At 44.2% G+C, this 21,122-nt stretch overlaps 2 protein-coding genes across 5 annotated transcripts; both read right to left on the reverse strand.

Moving 5' to 3' along the window:
- Positions 1 to 129: 129 nt before the first annotated feature.
- On the reverse strand, positions 130 to 12,021 carry yrk (Yes-related kinase). 4 transcript variants are annotated; one of them, XM_052070623.1, is made up of 13 exons: positions 11,856 to 12,021; positions 7,844 to 7,893; positions 7,002 to 7,279; positions 6,594 to 6,696; positions 6,356 to 6,454; positions 6,188 to 6,291; positions 5,131 to 5,280; positions 4,171 to 4,326; positions 2,771 to 2,950; positions 2,575 to 2,651; positions 2,132 to 2,285; positions 1,921 to 2,052; positions 130 to 1,334 (listed from the first exon to the last, which is right to left on the reverse strand). In XM_052070623.1, exons 3-13 carry the CDS (start codon positions 7,249 to 7,251, stop codon positions 1,126 to 1,128), a joined length of 1,614 nt encoding a protein of 537 aa, XP_051926583.1. In that variant the 5' UTR covers positions 7,252 to 7,279; positions 7,844 to 7,893; positions 11,856 to 12,021; the 3' UTR covers positions 130 to 1,125. The 4 variants fall into 4 exon arrangements, with proteins under 4 accessions (XP_051926583.1, XP_051926580.1, XP_051926582.1 ...); XM_052070620.1 differs by lacking the exon at positions 4,171 to 4,326 and adding an exon at positions 4,729 to 4,893; XM_052070622.1 differs by lacking the exon at positions 4,171 to 4,326 and adding an exon at positions 4,729 to 4,893 and having other exon boundaries at positions 11,852 to 11,995.
- Positions 12,022 to 12,417: 396 nt separating this feature from the next.
- Positions 12,418 to 20,210, reverse strand: sesn2 (sestrin 2). Its single transcript, XM_052070699.1, has 11 exons — positions 19,453 to 20,210; positions 17,172 to 17,237; positions 16,501 to 16,689; positions 16,157 to 16,339; positions 14,745 to 14,963; positions 14,483 to 14,618; positions 14,279 to 14,394; positions 14,122 to 14,205; positions 13,862 to 13,968; positions 13,618 to 13,762; positions 12,418 to 13,022 (listed from the first exon to the last, which is right to left on the reverse strand). Exons 1-11 carry the CDS (start codon positions 19,765 to 19,767, stop codon positions 12,936 to 12,938), a joined length of 1,647 nt encoding a protein of 548 aa, XP_051926659.1. The 5' UTR covers positions 19,768 to 20,210; the 3' UTR covers positions 12,418 to 12,935.
- Positions 20,211 to 21,122: the final 912 nt, after the last annotated feature.

Genomic DNA, 21,122 nt, shown 5'->3' on the forward strand with positions numbered 1-21,122 from the left:
AGTAAAAATACATAAAAAAATTTGTGAATGACAAAATGAGAGTAGTTTAAAAAAAAAAATCAATAAAATATTAAAAGATAAACAACACAGATCAAGACGTCTAAGAGTAAAAAAAAACCATAAGAGATGTTAAAGATGTATTGTATCCAAATATATCTGATCTTTATTACAATAAACATGACAGGGTTAAAGTCCACATAAAAAGGGTACAATGAAAAAAGTCCAGAAATATGACATATTTCCCTTTCATGGTTTCATTCACCCTGCCCTCCCAATGAATGACTGAATAAATGCTGAATTTGCTATATGGTCTTTGTGAAGCGTTAAATTAAAAACCACGAAGAGACGGCTCATACAAAACCTAAAAGTTCTTCCTCACCGTCTCTCTCTCTCTCTGTCTCTCAATTTACAGACACAACTGAAGGTAAAATATATGTATTTAAAAAAAAGTGAGCGGGGTGCTAATATTTCACATGGTTTTGAAATAACTTTCATACCACAACTGACTGATTTGTTTAAGTCAATGTAGCTGGACGAGCACATCCTCTTGAATTTGTGATGTCTCATCCCGGGGGGTTCTCAAAAAGGGGAAAATTGTAGTATATTCTCAAAAGGTACACCTTCTGTTCATGAAAAAAAATATTCCAGTAGTAATACTCAACCTACCTACTTACTTAAGCATATCAGGAGGTGTAATTGGTTTATCATGTTTGATTGATTGGCACAATAATTTATTGCATTTAATTATTGTCCAGGGACCCTAATTTCAGAAGCATCACTGTGATCTATTCACACAGTGCACAGGAGGGTTCCAGAATATCTGCTCTGTCAAAACATGACGGTCAATCCATTAGGATGCCGAAAATGCATGGCACAAATATTATATGGCGGATGAGAAAGAAGCGAGGATCTTGTGCCAAGTCGCATCCCTCCTCCCCGACCATCTACATCTTCTTCCTTGTTGTCATGGTTACCGAGTAAAGCAACATCACTGCAGGGTCCGCTTAGCCGAGGTCCAGGCGCCTTCCCCGTCCGTCCCGCAAGGGCGCCGTAAAAGACAGCGCTGTCGTAATGTCTGTTAGTTCCATGTGGGGTTTTCTTTCCTGTGTGTGTCTTTTTTGTACTTCACAGGTTCTCGCCGGGTTGGTACTGTGGCTCGGTGGCGGTGAAGTAATCCTCCAAGAAGGACTGCAGGTACTCGAAGGTGTGCCTCTCGTCGGCCTCGCGTCGCCAACACTGCACCATGAGCTCGTGGAGCGAGGCGGGGCAGCCCGGGGCACAGGCCATCCGGTAGCCTCGCTCTACCTGCTCCAGTACTTCGCGGTTGTTCATGCCTTCCGGGGATGGAGGAGGAGGAGGAGGAGGAGGAGGAAGAGAAGGGGGAAATGGTGAAGCGATGCACGACGCATAATGAGAGTACAACATTAGGCATATCTGCATGATCTAATGAGATCCAGAGCTGTACAAAAAAAAATAATTTGCATTTTCAGCCCTCATTTATCCGAACATTAACAGGTGCAAAATCACATAAGGGCCACCAAAACACAACTCTTTCCCATTCAAATCATGCAGCAACATTTTTCATTTTGTAATTGGAGAGAATCCATCCATCCATCCATTTTCTAATCCGCTTATCCTCATGAGGGTCGCGGGCGTGCTGGAGCCTATCCCAGCGGTCATCGGGCAGTAAGCGGGGTACACTCCGAACCGGTTGCCAGCATTTAAAATGTTGATTTAAATGTTATTTAGTTAGTCATGTATTCTACATTTTGTTGAACTAGCAACGCATGAAAGGGAACATCATTACCTCTCACGCAGCTCTTTGACTGGATCTCACACGAGTGTGTGTGTGTGTGTGTTACATGTGGCACGTGAAGTCAAGTCACCCATAAAGTTGTGACATGTTCAAAAACGTTTTACCTGGGTAGGGCACGCGTCCCTTGGTGATGAGCTCGGTGAGCAGGATGCCGAAACTCCACACGTCCGACTTGATGGTGAAGCGCCCGTACAGCGCAGCTTCCGGCGCAGTCCATTTGATGGGGAACTTGGCCCCTGCAACCATGGCAACAAGGCAGCGTGCTTTCATATTCCCGTGTTCCAGACATACAGTGCATAAGTGTATTTGACTTACCTTGTCTGGCGGTGTACTCGTTGTCCTCGATGAGCCTTGCCAGGCCAAAGTCGGCGATCTTGCACACCAGGTTGTCTCCGACAAGGATGTTGGCGGCCCGCAGGTCTCTGTGGATGTAGTTCATCCTTTCGATGTAGGCCATCCCCGCCGCGATCTAAAAAAGCCACAATCGTGTTATTTTCTTTCTTACCGCTATTTTTTATTTTTCTTCTTCGTGCTACCGCTATTTTTATTTTTATTCTTCATGGCAGAGGTTCGCTTTGGCCCCGGAGAGTCAAGTTCAGCATTCGCTTCAATGATATCTGGCGCCATCTAGCGTCGCGAATGGGTCTAACGTCTAGACCCCAAATATAAGACGACCCCCACTTTTTTCTTATTTCAATGCAAAAAAAACACCGTCTTATATTCGGGCCAATACGGTCTTTGTTAATTTGTCAAATAACCTGTGCCGCCATGTCCACAAGCTGTGGTAGCTTCAGGTTTTGCCCCTCGCCGTCTTTTAAGAAGTCCAGTAAACTTCCTGTATGGAAAGAATGAAATAGGAAGTGATGGTTCTTCACTTTTGCGATGAGTGAAAATATTGAAGCTGAGTACTTTTCCACCATTTGGCCAAACACGACATGGAGACCAAGCGTGTACCTTGGCTCATGAACTCTGTGATAATGTAGATGGGCTCCTCGGATACAACGGCGTAGAGCTGCACCAGCTTGTCGTGGCGCAGCCTCTTCATGATCTGAGCCTCCTCCAGGAAGGCCTCGGGGGACATGGTGCCCGGCTTCAGAGTCTTCACCGCAACCTTGGTGGTGCCGTTCCACATCCCTGGACATGAGCCCGCGTCAATACACACGTCGAGAGTTCTGAACGCGCCGTAAAGGACGGGATGTTGGATGCATGCGGCTTACGGAGAGACACGAACACGCATGCACAACATGTGAAAGTGAACGTATTGCATAAGCATGCACGTGTCGTGATGAATGGAAAGCGGTACCTGGGCTACGTGCGTAACACACGGCTGTCTTTTAGGGACAAATAAGACACACAAAGTCAATGCGGGAATTTGATTACTTTTTTAAAAAATAAATAAATATTCATTTTTATTTAAATATGAATACCGCATGATAATTGGAAACAAACTGTTTTCTAATTAATGCATTTTAAATATGTATAATGTATAATATGATCAAAAAAGGTAATTGTAATGAAATGTAACACTTTTTTTTTCCCCCTTATCACGTCATCCATTGCTTCAATGGGGTTTGTTTGTGGTATGCGCGTCTTGGCCACCAGGGTGCAATACAACAGAGGCTATTCATTTTGCATCGTGTCCAAGCGTTACGCGAGCAGACTTGTATATGTGGTTTGATTAAATATGGTACGTTTCGAATTCTTTTTTTTCCATGTTTAGTTTTACAGTAAACCTAAAAAAAAATTACTGAGGATCTTGAAATTATGTCAGTCAGAGTACCAATTTAGTTTGTAGTCTTTTCATATAAAGGTCTCACTTAACTGAACGTACATGTATCCCACTATTCATTCATTCATTCATCTTCCAAGCCGCTTGATCCTCACTAGGGTCGCGGGGGGTGCTGGAGCCTATCCCAGCTGTCTTCGGGCAGTAGGCGGGGGGGACACCCTGAATCGGTTGCCAGCCAATCGCAGGGCACACAGAAACGAACAACCATTCGCACTCACACTCACACCTAGGGACAATTTAGAGTGTTCAATCAGCCTGCCACGCATGTTTTTGGAATGTGGGAGGAAACCGGAGCACCCGGAGAAAACCCACGGAGGCCCGGGGAGAACATGCAAACTCCACACAGGGAGGCCGGAGCTGGAATCGAACCCGGTACCTGTGCACTGCGAAGCCGACGTGCTAACCACTGGACTACCGGGCCGCCCTCTATCCCACTAATCGGACGATATTATAATTTGGCTTTTCAGAAAATCGATAATTTATACAACAAAACTAGTGTTGGCCTTTTGCATAGGACCAAGCCAATGAGAAAATGGAACAACTGCACTTTTTTGGGGAGTCTCACCCATCCACACGTCCCCAAAGCAGCCATGTCCCAGCTTCCTCTGCAGGCACAACATGGACCGGGGCACCTCCCAGGCATCCCGGCCCAGGCCCATGGTGAGCGGCGTGCAATTGGGACAGGCCTTGGTCAGGTTGTAGCACAGCCCGTCGTTAGTGTCTTGGGATGGAGGGATGCATGGAGTGATGGAGTGAACGGGGGATGGGAGGAAGAGTGAGAGAGATGGGCGGTGAGAGGAAAATGGTACGTGCGCATGCGACGGCGAGGGAGGGCAAGGGTCTGGTTGTGCACGCCTGGATTTTCTCACGTCATTTTAAGGATTAGGCGTGTAACGAATACTAAGTGAATTGAAAACAAATGTGAATGCATCAATCGAACAGAATCAGAGAGGCAGATGCACACCCCTAATGTATACAGATGCACGTATTTTTTTCCTTATTTTTGTTTTGATCCAGGTGTGCTTCCACCGAGACCCTCGGCAACCCCCACCTCCCTCCCTCCGAGCCCTCCTTCCCCTTCCTTTCCCTGCCTGGTGCAAGACCCCCCCCCCTTGCGGCCTACCCATCCACACTTCTCCAAACTGGCCGTTGCCCAGCTTTTTAATCAGCTGCAGCGATTCGCGGGGAATCTCCCACATGTCCTTGGTCTTCACCGATAAGTCGGCCAGCTTGGGCATGCCGCGCTTGCAGCTGCCAATCAGCCGGCAGCAGAGCCCTGCCGCTCGCTCTGAGCCGGGGCAGGGAATGGGATAAACAGACAGGAAGTAGGAAAAAAAAACATATGAAGGGAAAAAGAAGCAAAACAAGTTTGCTTGCCCTCAAAAATTACCTCTGCACACATGAACGTCACTAAAAGTCAAAGTTTGACTTCGGGAGGAACAAACAGAGAACAATGAGAGCAACAATCGAAGCAATGTGGACTAAAATCCTAATTAAACAATTCCAAAAAGGTTGCAAGTCCTACCTGTGTAGTGCGCCACCAGCTGCTGCACGGTGTCAAACTGAGACCTGGTGGTGATGTAATAGCCTCCGTTGTCCAGCTTGCGGATCTTATAGTGCTTCACGTGGTCACCTTTGTTCTCGTCCCAGTCGCGGATGGACAGCGAAAAAGCACCTAGGACGCAAAAAAGACACCGTGTCTAAATCAACAGGTTTATTTGTACACGAAATATTAAATGTAATCTAAAAAATATATAGAATATAGATAATAAGTCTGTTCACATGGGCTGTATTTTATATAGTTCTTAATTGTGTTTTGTTATATTTGTGATTATTTATTTTGTTTCAGATTAAGACTTTTATATATACGTTCTGCCCTATTTTTATTCTTCTTGAGCATACGTACAATGCACATAAATAAATATAGAACGAAAACTACAGTTTCAATCCAGTTTAAAAAAAAAAAAAAAAATCTAAATCAAAACTGAAATAGACAAATCTTTAAAAAAAAATTACATATATAGAACGTAAACTGAAATAATATAATGAAATGAAAATATAAAAATTAAAAAAAAATCAAACATTAAATATAGACCATGAACCGAAATAATATAATGAAATGAAAACATAAAATTTAAAAAATCTTAATAATTACAAGACTTGACAAATAAAAAAATATATATATTCTAAATCATGTCATATGTCTAAGCAGAGTGAACAGCATGTACCTCAAAATTCTGACTGACTTTATATGATTTTTTTTTTCCCTGCCTCACTGAAAAGTGAAAAAAACAAACAACCTTGCATAAAACACTTAAACTTGGTAACTGTTGTTGTGACTTTCACCTTATTTTGGCAGTCACTTCCCTGATAATAATTACGTGATGGTAAGCATTCAAAATCAAATCCAATTTTAACCGTTGCATTTATTAATATTGCCGTAGCTTGCACTGAACCACAATCTCAGTTGTTCCTAATATTTTGACCCTCCAATGTAGCTAGTAAATAACCCAAACATTAGATCTGCAGGTGCATGTGCTCCCGTTCGAGCGCAAGTGTGTACGTGCATGAGGTCACCCAACCTTTGGTGGTCTCGCTCTCGCGGATGAGAAAAGTCCCTCTGTGGTTGCCGTGTCCCAGCAGCTGTCTCTCCGCATCCTTCCTCCCCATCTTTCCGAAATACCACCTGTCGCCAAAAGCAACATCACCTCACCAAACTCCACCTCATCCGTGTGTGCTTGCGTACTCACTCCTCAGCCTGTATGGAGTCGACCGGAGCTACGTAATTGGAGGGGATGTACCCAGCGTTGCCCGTGTCCAAAGAACGAGCCTCCCACCAGTCACCCTCTCTGTAATAAACACCAGCAAATCATAAATTGATTATGTCGTCCATTAATTACCTATCGGGCGGACGATTTGTTGATCAAGTACTTTGTTTTGGTCAGTCCAAACAACAACAGCATGAATACGCCCAATATTTGCACTTACGTGTTGTTAATGATTTGAAACTTCTCCCCCTTCTGAAAGGTGAGGTCATCCTCGGTGCGAGCGTCGTAGTCGTAGAGCGCGATGAAGAGTGTGACCCCGCCGCCTGTAGCGCCCCCACCCCGAGGGACAAAAGAAGGCCCTCAATCAACATCGACTATTTTGAGGCTCACAGAACAATCACTGGGAGTTTTTATTATATCCGCCGAGGAAGGCGGGCTTTTGTAGCCTTTTGTTTAGTTTCAGCTAGCTTGTATAGCCTACTTTCCTTCCACATATACACACACACACCCCATATCGCTGACACATATGAGTTACATAGTACAACATACATTGCTGCGGACTATTACTGCTGCTGCCGCCAGTGATTTCAATCTGCTATTTCCGGTAAAAATGTGAAAATGTCCCTACTTGTGACTCCAACGGACCAGTGTTGCGTGTTGGAGTTGGGGAAGATGGCTCCGCTGGAGAATCCCTTGTTGAAGTCCGGTATAACCTGCGTGGGGTCTGGACAGTAGCGTGCCTGTATTGGGTCCGCGGACGAGCCGCCATCGCCGTTGCTAGGAGACTGCACTAAAGCATTGGCAGCCCCGGAGGTGGCGGTTAAGGCAGCCGCCTCGAATTTGGCTGACTTCTTCTGCTTGCAACAAGCACAACCCATAGTCGCGGCACTCAGACAATGTCGGCGTCTGGACATGGAACGTGGTCACACAACACACTTTATTCATTATACACTTTACAACGACTACAAGTACTACTTATAAGAATGTACTCTTACTACTACCTTGTTTACTTTATATTATTTCTACTTTTTGATCCGGAAGGAAATTCTAGCGAGCAATTTAAGTAGTACTTTATACATAAGTAGGACTTTATCATCAGCGTAACTGTGAACATTTATACTGTGTCTCCTGATGATCCCACGTTGCGGTAGGATTAAAAAAAAAAAATGAAAAGAAGTGGGCCTAAGATTTAACCTTGGGGGACACCCTCATTCAGTTAGTTAATAGCATGGTGATGAGGACTCACTCAAACTTACAAAGAAGTCTCTGTTGTTAAAAAAACACTGCCAGACAAACCAATTCATTTGTTCAGTCAAAAAGTGTTCCGCACAACTACCTGTACTCCTTGACACGTATTATGAATACTTCTAGTACTATTACATCTGTTGTGACAAGAGATATACACATACTACTATCAGTGTTATTCCTTGATAAAATACTATACTGTATTTACTCGTTACTTTCTCTCACCTGATGTCTTTTTCCTGCGTCAGATCATCGGTCAATCAACATCGCCACCGCTGACGCCACAGAACCACAAACAAAGAAGAAGAAGAAGAAGAAGTTAGAGATGAGGAGGACAGGAGATAAGGAAGATAGATGCGAAGTTAGCCACATCCTCTTTTTGGCCTTTCGCCGTTTCGAAAAGAGACGTCTGTGTCATCCTGGCTTGTCAATAGTTCAACATGTGTGTGTGTGTGTGGGGGGGGGGCGGTATGTGTGTGGTGAAATAACCTGCGCTTGTCCTATGGCGGGGTGAGCATGTGAAAACTTACACCAAGGGCGTTGCATCATGCCAACGGGTGTGCAAAAAGTAACCACAATGCAACACAGCATCCGGAATTTTGATTAGGTACACTTCCAAGACAATTCAAGTTGTCGGCGTCCGAACTGTGACCTGCTCCCGCCTCAAAATCTTTACAGCTCATTAAAAGTTGGACGTGCGCATATTGGGCGCATGTCTACTTCGCCCAGAGCTGAATGCATTACAGTACTTGAATTAATTATAAACCACAACATGAGAAAAATTTTACTATGAAACAATTTTACGGATTTTACTCGTATTTATTCATGTATTTTGTGTTTTATCATTATGTATTTATCTCATTAAATAATTGGTTCGTATATATTACATGATTAAAGGATTTTAGAAAATAGCTAGGCATTAGTAAAAGAAATGTAATTAATGTAGTGATCTAACAAATGAATAAATTAATAATAATTACATTAATTCTAAATGATTAAAAAATGTGGGCGGCCCGGTAGTCCAGTGGTTAGCACGTCGGCTTCACAGTGCAGAGGTATCGGGTTCGATTCCAGCTCCGGCCTCCCTGTGTGGAGTTTGCATGTTCTCCCCGGGCCTGCGTGGGTTTTCTCCGGGTACTCCGGTTTCCTCCCACATTCCAAAAACATGCATGGCAGGCTGATTGGACGCTCTAAATTGTCCCTAGGTGTGAGTGAGAGCGTGGATGGTTGTTCGTCTCTGTGTGCCCTGCGATTGGCTGGCGACCGGTTCAGGGTGTCCCCCGCCTACTGCCCGAAGACCCAGCACCCCCCGGGACCCTAGTGAGGATCAAGCGGTTCGGAGAATGGATGGGTGGATGGATAAAATGTGACAAATATGTAATTTGACATTCAAAAAAAATATTTTGTACCTATTACTTATTTTAAAGTTAGCTCAGGACTTGACTATATGTAAATTTTTGTCAAAGCACACATTTTTCTATATTGCACATTAAAAGATGTACCTAATAAAATGGCCAGTGGGTGTACTTTTCAACAATAAGCCCACTTACAATTTTGCTCCACGCAGAGGCATGACTATCAGGTCCACCATCAGGGGAGCAACAGGAAGTTAGCCATGTTCATGCTTCCTGTCCACCCCTCCGATGCCCCCCACCCCCCTTTTCCTGGAAACTCATGTTACCCTTCACACACGTAACCACACACACACTTACACACCCCATTCCTCCTTAGACACGTGTAGAAAGAAATGACTGATAAAGGCCTCAGAAATACAGCACCTGAAGCCGTTTCCACCGACCCATTTTAAAAAAAACAACAACAAAAAAACCACAAAAGATACAAAAAGTCAGACATAAGTCATCCCCCGAGCCCAGTTTAGCTTTGCAACATGAACTTCGGTTAATATGAGTCCCGAGAAGCCATATGTGAAAATACAAAGAAAGTCTGCCATTTTCATTTGAAGCTACCATTTTTGATGACTTGCCATAAAACATGAAACTCTGACTTAAACCTTTGAAAATTCAACCCAAGCCAGGCTTACAGAGAAACTTTACAATCTGGTAAACATATCATGCGTAGACCCCAAAAAAACCCCAAAGTCTCAAGAAGTCGTGGTTGAAAATACACAGGAAGTCCGCCAGTTTTGGTTCTGAGTGGCCATGTGGCCAGAAAACGACCAGCTTTAATTCTTTCTATTAATGAGAATCGGCTTGTGCTGCGTGCTCACATAAATCATGTCCGCAAAAAAACACCCAAATCCGAGTGACACACCCTTTTCCTGCACGGACAACTGTGCAGATAAGCTGCTCGCGCTGGGGAATTCTACACAAACACACAACCACAACCACACGCACACAATTGCAATGTACTGTACAGTTTTGTACTTTCACATTGCAAGTTCTTCTTTTTCTCTGTTGTTCCTCTTTTTTTCTAAAATGTCTTTGTCGTGCCTCGCCACACTCGCACATTCCCAGGAAGCCCCGACAGGATGCGCAGCGCAAGTGTGCAGGATGATAGGACAATGGGAAGTGTTAGGCACACACACACATTGTTACACACACACACACTCAAATGGCGTAGGTACGCACTCAAGGAAGGGGTGGCGGGGGCCTGTAAAAAAGGAAAAGCCCCGTTTCCGCATGATGTCGTCATGTCCTCCCTCAATCTGACATTCTGAAGCATTCCGGTGGACGGTTGCTATGGTTACCGCCAGACAGATGGCGTATACAGGTATGTCGTCCACCTGATTGTCGATGAACTGTTACTGAGGGGGGGGTGGGGGGGGGCACCACAAACGAAACAGCCCACCCAAAAAAATTCCAAGACGGCTCCTCCGCCTATGATATGGACAAGCGGGGACGAGTGACATGGGAAGGCCATCTCGGAAGGCATCCAGAGGGTGGCGGGGGGGTGAATCTGTGAATTCCGCCACAAGTGATTCAGTGGCAACCCATCCCTGCCTGACAGTTGAACTTTGCCAGCTAATACAGCGTCAGCATGGACATTCTCACTTAATTCAACTTCCTTTTTTTCGTCTCCTCGTCCGTCAGTCAGCATTCCAAAGTTACTCAGTGATATCTCCCACACACACACACACACACACACACACACACACATTCACACACACAAACATGTAATAGCAGACACATTCTGAGAACATCTGGAAACATTAGGTTTATTAGGGATCGTCATACTGGCTTAATACCTAATTTCTGCCCAAAATAAAACTAAGAACACAAAAGCGTAAGGCCTGTGAATAATCAAAAGCTATTTTTACGTGACGCCCATTGAGATACATGGGGAAAATTGAAAAACTTAAAACGGGATTTTTGTGGGGTTGCAAAAAAATATAACCACCCCCCCACATACTTCATTAACTCATTCACTCCCAAAGACATTTTTAAACGTCTTTTCAGACTTGGTCCAGAATTGGCTGGTACCGAATGAGTTAATCGTTAATAAAGCCTGATATGCATTAGCTACTCCGAAAATACACGCAAAACCTCCACAAAAACATTTTAAAATGGTGAAAAAAACTATGTGTCCCAACCCACAAACATGCTTTATGAGAGAAATCAAATTCACAGCCCACCCTCCCCATTTTTATTTATTTCACATTAACTGACACTTTCCAAGTGTGGACGCAGGCCACCTGTGGTCCACAGACCACCAGTTGCACATCCTGAACCAAGAACATCTGGGAACTGGGGGCAGGATGAGAACTTCACCTGACTTCTTCCTTAAATAAAACCAAGTACCAAAAATGTATCAGAAACAAATGACACAGGAAACACACTCACTATCATACTCCCCCACACACACACACACACACACACACAGAGGGAACACCAGGTCCTGTTTCGCAACGTCATATCAAACTACCTGATTTCCCCACTAAATAAAACTAATCACAAAAATCCACGAGGCACAAAAAATAAAATAAATAGGGGTAACGGGCGCGCGCACATACTTCTACGAGACAGACGCGCACACACACAAACACAGCAAAGGTCACGGTCCGGTTGGGGAACCTCATATATACCGATACCTGACTTCTGCTATAAATACAACTTTTGACAACAATCCCCGGAGCACCAGAAACACAGGAAACGCACTCAATTCCCCTTTTTAAAGTGTCTTGTAAAGAGATTCCCGATGCTTCGTGGGAAGTAAAGTCCAAACGAAGTCTTTAAGTTGAATACACAATCAAGAAAAATATAAAATGTGACTTACTGACCAGTGGATGTTGTCGTCTGTGAAACCGGGCGTCCACTTGCTCAGCTGCTGCCCAACTTTTCGACGTGAGCGTGCGCGCGAGCACGCCGGAGCGGAAAAGGACCGAAGCGCGCCGGCCCACCCTGGAGCGCGCACGCACAATCACGTCGGCCCAGCCGGGGAAAGATGGCGCCTTTCGCCTAACGCGCACATTCCGCTTTTGCGCAACACATTGTTGATTAATGGGCAAGAGCGCTCTGTGGTGGCTGGTGACGTCACGGCAACAGCATTTAGTATTTTAAAGTTGACTGAAAGCAGTTGAAAAAGTTTCGAGAAAGGCGAGCGTGAGATAAGTGGTACTCGCTTTTCTTCTTTGGACTTTGTCTCCCTCTTGCGGTCGTTCATTGAACCGCATAGAAAATAAACTGCTCCGACTTCACCGCTTATCAAGATGCTGATCAGACGGCATCATAATTGCGCAAGTGTGCTTTAGGCTGGCCAAAATAAACGCAATCTCTCAAATGTGCAGTTTCACTGTACAAGAGAAATTTCAGCTGAATGCATTCAAAAGCCGCAGCAACCACTTTTTTTTCGTGTCAACTCAATTTATTGAATAGAAAAATACAAGCTTTTTGTCATTTTCTTACTCTCGGCCCTCAAAGTGCGCTTAAGGACACCGGTGGAGGAGGGAGTGTAAAGTAGTCGTAGGGACAACATAAACAAAACCCGTAATAAATTAAACAACAAACACCTGATGAGTAGTCGCAACTGGCCAAATGAATGGCGTGGATACTTTTGGTGCAAAAAAAACAAACATGTTAAATATGAATCGGCGCATGCCGCTCAGACACGCTGAACACTGGATTTATATACTTTTTGTCTTCTACTTTCTCCCTTTCAGAATTTTGCTTCTGTAAATTGGGAATGTTTCCATTGTGAGACAAATAAAGGTTTTCTCATCTTTCTTTAAAAAAAAAGATATGCAAAAAGATATGCAAATACAAGCATCGGCTGTGTGGGCAAAACATTTGGTTGGAAGGAGGCCATGGTGGGAAAGAACAACACAAACACACAGCATCGGCAAACGTGGTGATGGTGATGGTCATCTCATGTAGTGAGTGATGGCTCGCAGCGTGTACAACAGCGCTGCTTGCAGGCGAGCCTCCAACACGATCAGGTTGGCGTGCACCTGACCAAAACACACACAACAATGACATCACGTTTACGCGTGCACCAAGCATGTTAGGTCTGCGTGGTAAGTGTTTAGTGTGTTAAATGTCGCAAGCGTGCGTGTTTAAATTATTCAGTGAGTGTTAAACGTGCATTTTTTAAAAGTATGTTGTGTGTCTGTGAGGTGTGCGTAGTGTGTTACAATTGTGTGTTCAGTGTGGGTGTGTGTGTTACGTGTTAAGTGGACTGTCTCGTGCCTCAAGTGTGCCACGGTTCGTATCGTTAATGAAAACAAAATTTGAAATACCATTTTCATTAGCAAAATTAAATCGAAATTTTATTTTTTTTAATCGTATCAATGTTTTTTTAAAAAATAATTTTGGGTATTGAGTTGGAGGATTGTAGCTACATAATACTTGAAAAAAATATATATCTGACACTTAAAAAATATTTCATATTAATAAACAATAAAAATTAGCCAAAGGAATTTTTAAAAAACCAAATTCAAACTGAATTAAAAAAATAAATACATAAAAATTGTCAAAAGAAAATAAAACCCAACTCCAAATGAAAAAATGCAAAACTATTGTGTGTGTGTGTGTGTGTGTGTGCACCTTCTCCGAGTGCCTGAAGTGCCTCCAGAAGGCGTGGTAGATGTGCCCCGTGGTCTGCTCGGGATGGCAGGCCATGGTCTTGATGAACACTTTAAGGGAGCGCTCCAGCAGCACGTTGACGCTGCCGTAGTCGTAGTCGTCATACCTGTGGCGCAAATCACGGCGGCCGGCTCGTTCATTCAATGCGTGCCATGGCGACGGAGCGATGAAGACCAAAAAAAAAAAAAAAAAGGGCTGCGCTGACCGTATCCCGTAGAGACAGTGGATGTAGTTCCACAGGGCTTTCCTCAGCGTGTGCGTGTCCACACCCTCGTGCATGGCCATCCGGTGGTACGTCAGGTTGCTCACCACCTCAGAACCGAAAACTCAACTCCATCATGCCACAGTCTCATTTCTGAGTTTTTCGCCACAATTTGGACATTCTTGGTCTAGGGTGCGCTCACTTTTGTTCCCAGCAGAGGAGACAAATGGCTACGGGTGGAAGGAATGGGAGAGGAGTGCTACCTGGAATTTCTCGTCAAGCAGCTGTCCCATGTCCGGCAGCAGCCTGTTAACCAGCGAGTAGCCGTGGTCCTCCCACGAGTAGTCCTGCATGTATCCAAAATGCCACGTCAAGCGACAGAAGGCAACCGAGGTTGTCTTGAAATAAAGCGGCCATTACCTGAGCTCTCATGGTGGGCGGAGCCTGCTCTCCTCTGGGTGCAAAGTCCTCGTATCTGAAATCCGGGTCCTCCATGAGGTGAAGGAGCCTCTCGGGTGGCGCGCCTCGCACCAAAGCTAAAAAGAGAACAGAAGTGTCAGACGAGCAACATTGTATCGGGAATTCTCGAGACACTTCTCGGTTTCATTGCATCGAAGGACATACCGGTGGGGATACTCTCGCTTCGCTCCCTCTCGAAGCGTGTGACCATCTCCTCCTGTGTACACTCTTCCTCCTGCTGTTCCTGCAGCTCGACCATCCTCTTCATCAGTACTTCCACTTCCACTGCACCATCTACCAGCTACGCAACCACAACAATTTCGTCATTTAGCAGTTCCGTTCAAGTCTCTTGACAGCAATACCAACCCCCCCCCTCCAAAAAAAAAAACCCACATCTTGTCTCGTACAAGAGTACCTCAGTCCTTACCTCCTGCCGGCTGTCCTCATTCGCCGGGCTTTGAGGGCTGCGGGTGGGGTGGCCGGGCGACGGCGGCCGGAAGGTGTGGCCGCCTGCGTGATCCGGCTCGGGGTTGATGCCGCAGCCCCACACGAAGGAGCAGAGCGCGTGGGCGTGCGTCATCAGGATGACGGCGTGGATCAGCTCGGCCAGTGACCAGCGCAGCTCGGCGCCCGGATAGACAAGCTCCTGTGGAAGGACGCATTAGGGGGATACCGTATTGGCCTGAATATAAGACGGTGTTTTTTGCATTGAAGTAAGACTGAAAAAGTGGGGGTCGTCTTATATTCGGGGTCTAGATATTATACCCATTCACGACGCTAGATGGCGCCAGATATCATTGAAGCAAATGCTGAACTTGACTCCCTAGGCCAAAGTGAACCCCTATCACAAAGAATTAAAAATAAAAATAGCGGTAGCACGAAGAAGAAAAATAAATACTAGCGGTAAGAAAGAAAAGAGAAGAAAATAATAGAAGAGATAATCTGAGACAATCTGGAACGGGGTGTCAAACTCATTTCACATTGTGGGCCACATACAGACTCGGTCGATGCCAAGTGTGCCATACCATTAACATTATACCCTACTCCACTATAAATAACCAAAATATCATGTCTTTCCCTTTTTATATATATAAAGAAGCATTGGCCCAATGCTGTGTTGGGTCTGTCTCAGTGACAGACCGAGACTGCCATTTTCTTATCTGATCAAAATAATGTCTTCTACTCTGATCAAAACAAGGTGCCCCCTATCGGATAATCCATGAATTGCATTTTATTAAAAATATTCATTCCGTGTCATTAATGCATTTTCTTTACTGCGGGCCTGAACGAACCTCCTTGGGGGCCGGTTCCGACCCGCGTGCCGTATGTTTGACACCACTGATCTGGAGAAAGGTGGGTCGAAGATCGGCCAGGTTAACCGGCAGTTGAGGAGAAGTTATGATGTAATTTACATTTCAAAAACCAGAAGTCATTCATTTACGAATGTCATTACACTTTAGTTTACATATTGAAATGTTCAGATATTAAGATTTGAATGAGGCAAAATATGCTTTTTCTCTGAAATATATTGTTAGAATCATTTGTTTTAGATGTACTGTCATTAATTTCTGTATCAAAATTAATTTGGTGTTCAAAAAGTCTTTTTTCAAACTCAAGTCTTGAAAAAGAGGGGGTCGTCTTATAATCAGGGCCGTCTCATATTCGGGCCAATGTGTTTTTTTTTCCTTTCGAAATAGAGCCGCACTTACAACTTAAATTCGAGGAGCTTTTTTTTTTTTTTTTTTTTTTACCAAGGCCAGATATTTCTCACTTACAACATTTTTAATTTAAGAAGCCTTTTTTAGGTTAAATGTCTTCAAGAATATATTTAGGGTAGACCTGGATGTGCAGCTGTGTGATGAGCCAGGGTCTGTGGGCCAGCAGTTTGTTGAGGGGGCTGAGACCTCTGAGTTTGGGCGGGGCATTCTGCAGCCCACTCAGCCAGCTCTCGTCGCCGCCGGCTTCCAAGAAGCTGGCGCTGTGCTGCTGTACCACGTAGGAGCAGTGGTGGCGGGCGGCGGCCTGAGGGAACGAGCAGGCGGATTAACCCTTTCATGCGCCAATAAATGATAACCTGATAGGCTGTCCACTGTAGTAACTGCTGCTCCTAAAAGGGTTCAAAGGCAGACACGGGTTTTGTTGCGCGTTTGGTGGACAGGGGAAGTCCGTTTGGCACTCCTCACCATGATGGCGATGTAGTGTCTCCAGTGGCGAGGCAGGGGGCCGTCCATCTCCAGCAAAGCATGCTGGGTCCTCAGAAAGCAGCTGAGGTAGGCGGGGTGCAGTGCCATCACCATGGTGACGTGGTCCACGCGGCCCAGAGACAGGAACGACTCGATCAGGATGTCCTGGTCCGGACCATCTTTTAAGATCTAATCCCAGAGGAAAAGTGTTATTTCCGGACACAACTGTATTTTTTTGGGGGGATACGGGGTGGAAAATGTAATATTCAAGAGGAGCTCAATTTCACATGTGTAACCCCTGCGCCATTTTGTCATTCTGCCTTATCTACAAATGACTTTAAATTGGTCGGAAACGGATTCCTACTTTGACACTTTTGCTTTCACTTTCATGTCATTAAGAAGTGATTCTTCAAGTATAGTCTGCAAGATCCCTTTAGTGGTACGCTAATGACTCACTACCTAACCGCAGTTCAGTTGTATTTGTAACTTAAGTACAACACATTTGCATTTGATCATAAATATTCTTTTGAAACTTTTGAGTATAATTATTTTTAAAGGCTTAAATTTAAAAAATGCAATGACACAAAGGACATTTTGGAAATGTAAAGACATTTGCAGACTCATTTCTCTTCAAGCCTCAAATGAGGCTGCTGTGAGTGGAAGCAACTCGCCTGTTTGGCAGGAATAAAGGCACTGGGACCCGAGGCCAGGGCGCGAGGAACTTCAACTCCTTGCTCCTGGTGATCAAGAGGATAGATGTGTTGAAAAAAAAAAACAGTGTTGGGAAACGCTACTGGTGAGCCTGACATGGCGAGATCATGGTGATGGGTCATTGCGAAAGTGTGAACATGTCAAAATGAGTCAGGCCAAAATCGTTCTTGTTTAGCGTTTCATTTTAAAGTGTACTGAAGTCCACAGGAGGCTATTGACTTATTTGTGTCAAATTGTTTTGTCAGACAAAACTGGCCTAAACTGACGGTTATCTCCGAGGTGCTTGTTGTTTCATCAGCTCCTTAGCCAGACTCAAATATTTACTTAAGTTGTCAAGAAAAAAAAGACTGTCAAATTACATGATTATAATAGAATGCATAATCTAATACAGGTATTAATAATAATTTTGTAAAAACAAAATTATAAGGGAATTGGATATTGTTAGCCTAATAACATAACCACATAAATATGTTATTATTTTAACCTTATTTTTACAACATTGATCATAGCCGTGCACATGCTAAAATGATTTCTGTAGAATCGACATCAATCAAGTCACGGTATTGCACAAATGTTGAATTGAGGTCATGGGACTCATTTGTTGAATTTCTTTTGCTTTCCGAACGCAGGAAAAGTCTGTCATCGTTTTGAGTAACTCACACATTCACTTTCACATTCACATTCACTTGTATTCTTTGGCGTTCGACTCAGCATGACTTAGATTTGTTCTTGATTTGACTGCTTGGTGCTTTCTACCGCCTTTATTACAGATTCGTCTTTCTGTTTATTGTGTATATTAAATTGCTCCATGTACAGCACTTTGTATGCAGCGATGGCTGTTTGAAAGTGCTCTATAAATACTGTTGACTTGACTTGACACATTAATACAATAATAATGTTCAATATTTATGACATATGGCACGAAAGCAGGAAACGTCTGTCATCATTTTGAGTAACTCACACATTAATACAATAATAATAATGTTCAATATTTATGAAATATGGCACAATCACTTTAGAATTCCCAGGAGTAAAATAAAAATCGGGGTTACTTTTTTTCTTCCCCCATTAACGTCAAATTCAAAGAAAAATGCCTTCATAAAGTCAGCTTTCCATTGACATAAGATGTCATCTCTGTTTTGCTCTCAAATCTCATTCAACAGTTTTTCTGACGGCACACCTTGAACTCTAATCTGACAGGCGGCCCATGAAAATTGGCTTGAGCGCCTAAATAAAACATTTCACAATAAGGAGCTAAACTCACCGACATTTCCAGTCAACAAAAGTCCTCCTGGCTTTATCCTCGAGGAACATTAGGATGAAAAACTGCAGCTTGTTTGTCAGAAATAGTGAAGGGCGTTGGGGGCGTGAATGTGCGACGAGAGAGTTTGGCTTCATCAGGAAGTGGGCGAGCCAAGACCAAATAGGGGCGTGGCCCCAACAGTAAGTCAGCGCGGATGACCAAAGAGGGGCGTGGCTTAAGGTGCTTGTTTGCGCCTCACCACTGAGGAGTCTTGCATCACCTTCTACGTGCACGTCTGATGAAACCAGTGGAAACTATAAAGTCCAACTTTTTGGTTTTATGACACTATTGATTAGTGTGATAAACTATGGCAAAATTAGCACTTAACTAGTCTGAAAATGATTACATATTACAAATGGTGACTTTCGTAACTGTGCATTTGTTGTGCTCTACTATTATATTAGCAAAAGACTAGCAGGGGTTGGACCACCAACTGATAGCCAGCCAGCTAGAATAAGATTTCAATACTGGTCCAAAAGGCAGGCGAGAAATTGAACCAATGCTGAAGCTATCATTAAACGCTAACGGTCTATAACTGCATCAAACAAGGTGTATGCAGTAATAGTTATGATTGTATTATTGTCCATTTTTATGTTGGGTGTTCTGGTGTATTGTTTTTGATTTGTATTATTTTATTGTTGTGTTAAACTGATATTTCTATTGACACACCAGCGTTATTGCATATGTGATGCATTTTTTCTCAATCTAATCTGAAAGCCATTTATTTACATAAATGCATTTTTCCAAATTGCAATAGACTGATGCTTGAGTGTCTTCGGACTAGTTTGGCGTGCATTTAAGGTTTAAAATATTAATATAGGCAATTCTGCAACATTTATGAGCGGCATGAACTATTCCCGTTCTGGTCTCAGTCAGTAACACCCCGAACACCGATGGTCCACTGCCTTGGTTCGCTCTCAGCTTGTGCTGGTACTCACCTGTGCGGCCCGCAACAGCTCGGTGGCCCTGGATCGCACCTCCCGCAACGGACAGGACCGGGCCAGCCGCAGCAGATGCAGAAGCGTCTCCTTGCCCAGCCGCGTCGAACCAGGCCGGTCCAGACCCAGACATACCAGAACCCCTTGGCTGAGCTCCTCGAGAGCCGCCGCCCGTTCCTCTTCGTCCCTACTACACAGCCGCGCCAGGGTCTTCATAGTCGTCCCTCCTCGGCAGTCGTCGGGGTCGGGCCCCGGGCCTGGTGCGCTGTCCCCGTTGGCCCGCCAACTAAATCCTGTTTCAGTGTCGCTGGCCATTGCACGCCGCTCGGCTGTCCGATTCCTATCGAACGAGCGAGCTGGTCGGCTGGGTCGCCGCCGTTAGCTCCGGGCTAACCGTTTTGTCGTTTATCTCGAAACGTCGGAGCCGGAGTTTGTCCGACACACCGGGCTCAGCTTACTAAGCAATCCCGGGTTGCGTTAATGATTAACGGCGGTGCGACGGCGGCGGAAAACGTTCACGCAAGGCCCATATCCCTTCGCGCATCACCGGAGCGAAACTGAAAACAACCCAGCTAGGCTAAGCTAAGCTTGGGTAACTAAGCTATAGATGCTCTCGTCAAAAGAGTTGTCAACAAACTTGACACGCGACAAGCTCCCGGGTGAAAGGGGTGGCGGTCCGGCTGTCTTAAGGCTGGAAGACGGGTCCGAACCAACAAACGTGACAATCAATTAAATAAAACAAAAAAAGCCGCAGGCGAGACTTTCCAAAATTCGACGCTGAAAGACATCGTCAATTCGCCGGTTTTACTCCGTCGAAGCTTTCGAGCCTTCGCCAGCAACGTCATCGTGACGTTTACGGAACCTTATAGAAATTAAACGTCGTACGTGGTTAAATTGTTGTGTTTTTAACCACTCCAACGTTATAGGAAACGAGGTATTAAAAACCCAAATTATTTGATGGGAACACATTGAAATTAGTTTAGAAGTCATGATGATTGCCTGTAGTGTACACTATCGTTCAAAAGTGTGGGGTCACTGAAAAACGTCATTGTTTTACTTTGGATAATAAACTTGCTCATTTGTTCAACGTGAATGTGATTAAATGGACAGAAAACACAAATTATTTTCGCTGGGATATGTACAGCATATTCTAATTTTTTTTCATTTTCTCTTGAGGGACTGTCATGAAGCAGCCAGGTGTGTTACTGGTTCTCACATCTGCCTCACAGTTCTGTGGTTCAGGGTTTGAATCTGGACTGCCAACTTCATGGGTGAACTTAAATGGGTTTTCTTATTTACACATTCCAATCTCACGTTCGCTGAAATCTCTAAATTGTGAACGCTTGTTTGTTATGTCCTCAAATGGTTGGCCGACAAGTGCTGGGTGTACGGCACCTCTCATCCAAAATCAGTTGGAATAGGACAACCATTATACAAAATGGATGGATGCATTATAATTACTAAAATATACAAAATTCTGTTCTGTGACCATGTCTCTTTTCATCATTGGATATTACATTGGGAAACAGATATTGGAAAAACACGTTCTTGGATTTAGCCACTAGAAACACCACAGGGGTGGCACTACATTGGGGCTATATATACATAAATTTGTGAAGCCCCTCCAGCATTTTGATGGTCTAAAACATATTTATAAATGTGTATTTCAG

This window comes from Hippocampus zosterae, chromosome 7 (genome assembly GCF_025434085.1).
Source record: "Hippocampus zosterae strain Florida chromosome 7, ASM2543408v3, whole genome shotgun sequence".
NCBI lineage: Eukaryota > Metazoa > Chordata > Actinopteri > Syngnathiformes > Syngnathidae > Hippocampus > Hippocampus zosterae.

What these genes read in the sequence shown, in the direction of transcription:
- yrk (XM_052070620.1), bottom strand. Translation starts at nt 7,251, where the DNA reads ATGGGTTGTGCTTGTTGCAAGCAGAAGAAGTCAGCCAAATTCGAGGCG. An exon ending in CTGGTCCGTTGGAGTCACAA is followed by an intron (nt 6,697 to 7,001) that starts GTAGGGACATTT and finishes GGGGCGCTACAG; the next exon opens with GCGGCGGGGTCACACTCTTC. An exon ending in CGAGTACACCGCCAGACAAG is followed by an intron (nt 2,053 to 2,131) that starts GTAAGTCAAATA and finishes CCATGGTTGCAG; the next exon opens with GGGCCAAGTTCCCCATCAAA.
- sesn2 (XM_052070699.1), bottom strand. Translation starts at nt 19,767, where the DNA reads ATGGCCAGCGACACTGAAACAGGATTTAGTTGGCGGGCCAACGGGGAC. An exon ending in CCTTTATTCCTGCCAAACAG is followed by an intron (nt 16,690 to 17,171) that starts GCGAGTTGCTTC and finishes CTCTGGGATTAG; the next exon opens with ATCTTAAAAGATGGTCCGGA. An exon ending in TCACACAGCTGCACATCCAG is followed by an intron (nt 14,964 to 16,156) that starts GTCTACCCTAAA and finishes GTCCTTCCACAG; the next exon opens with GAGCTTGTCTATCCGGGCGC.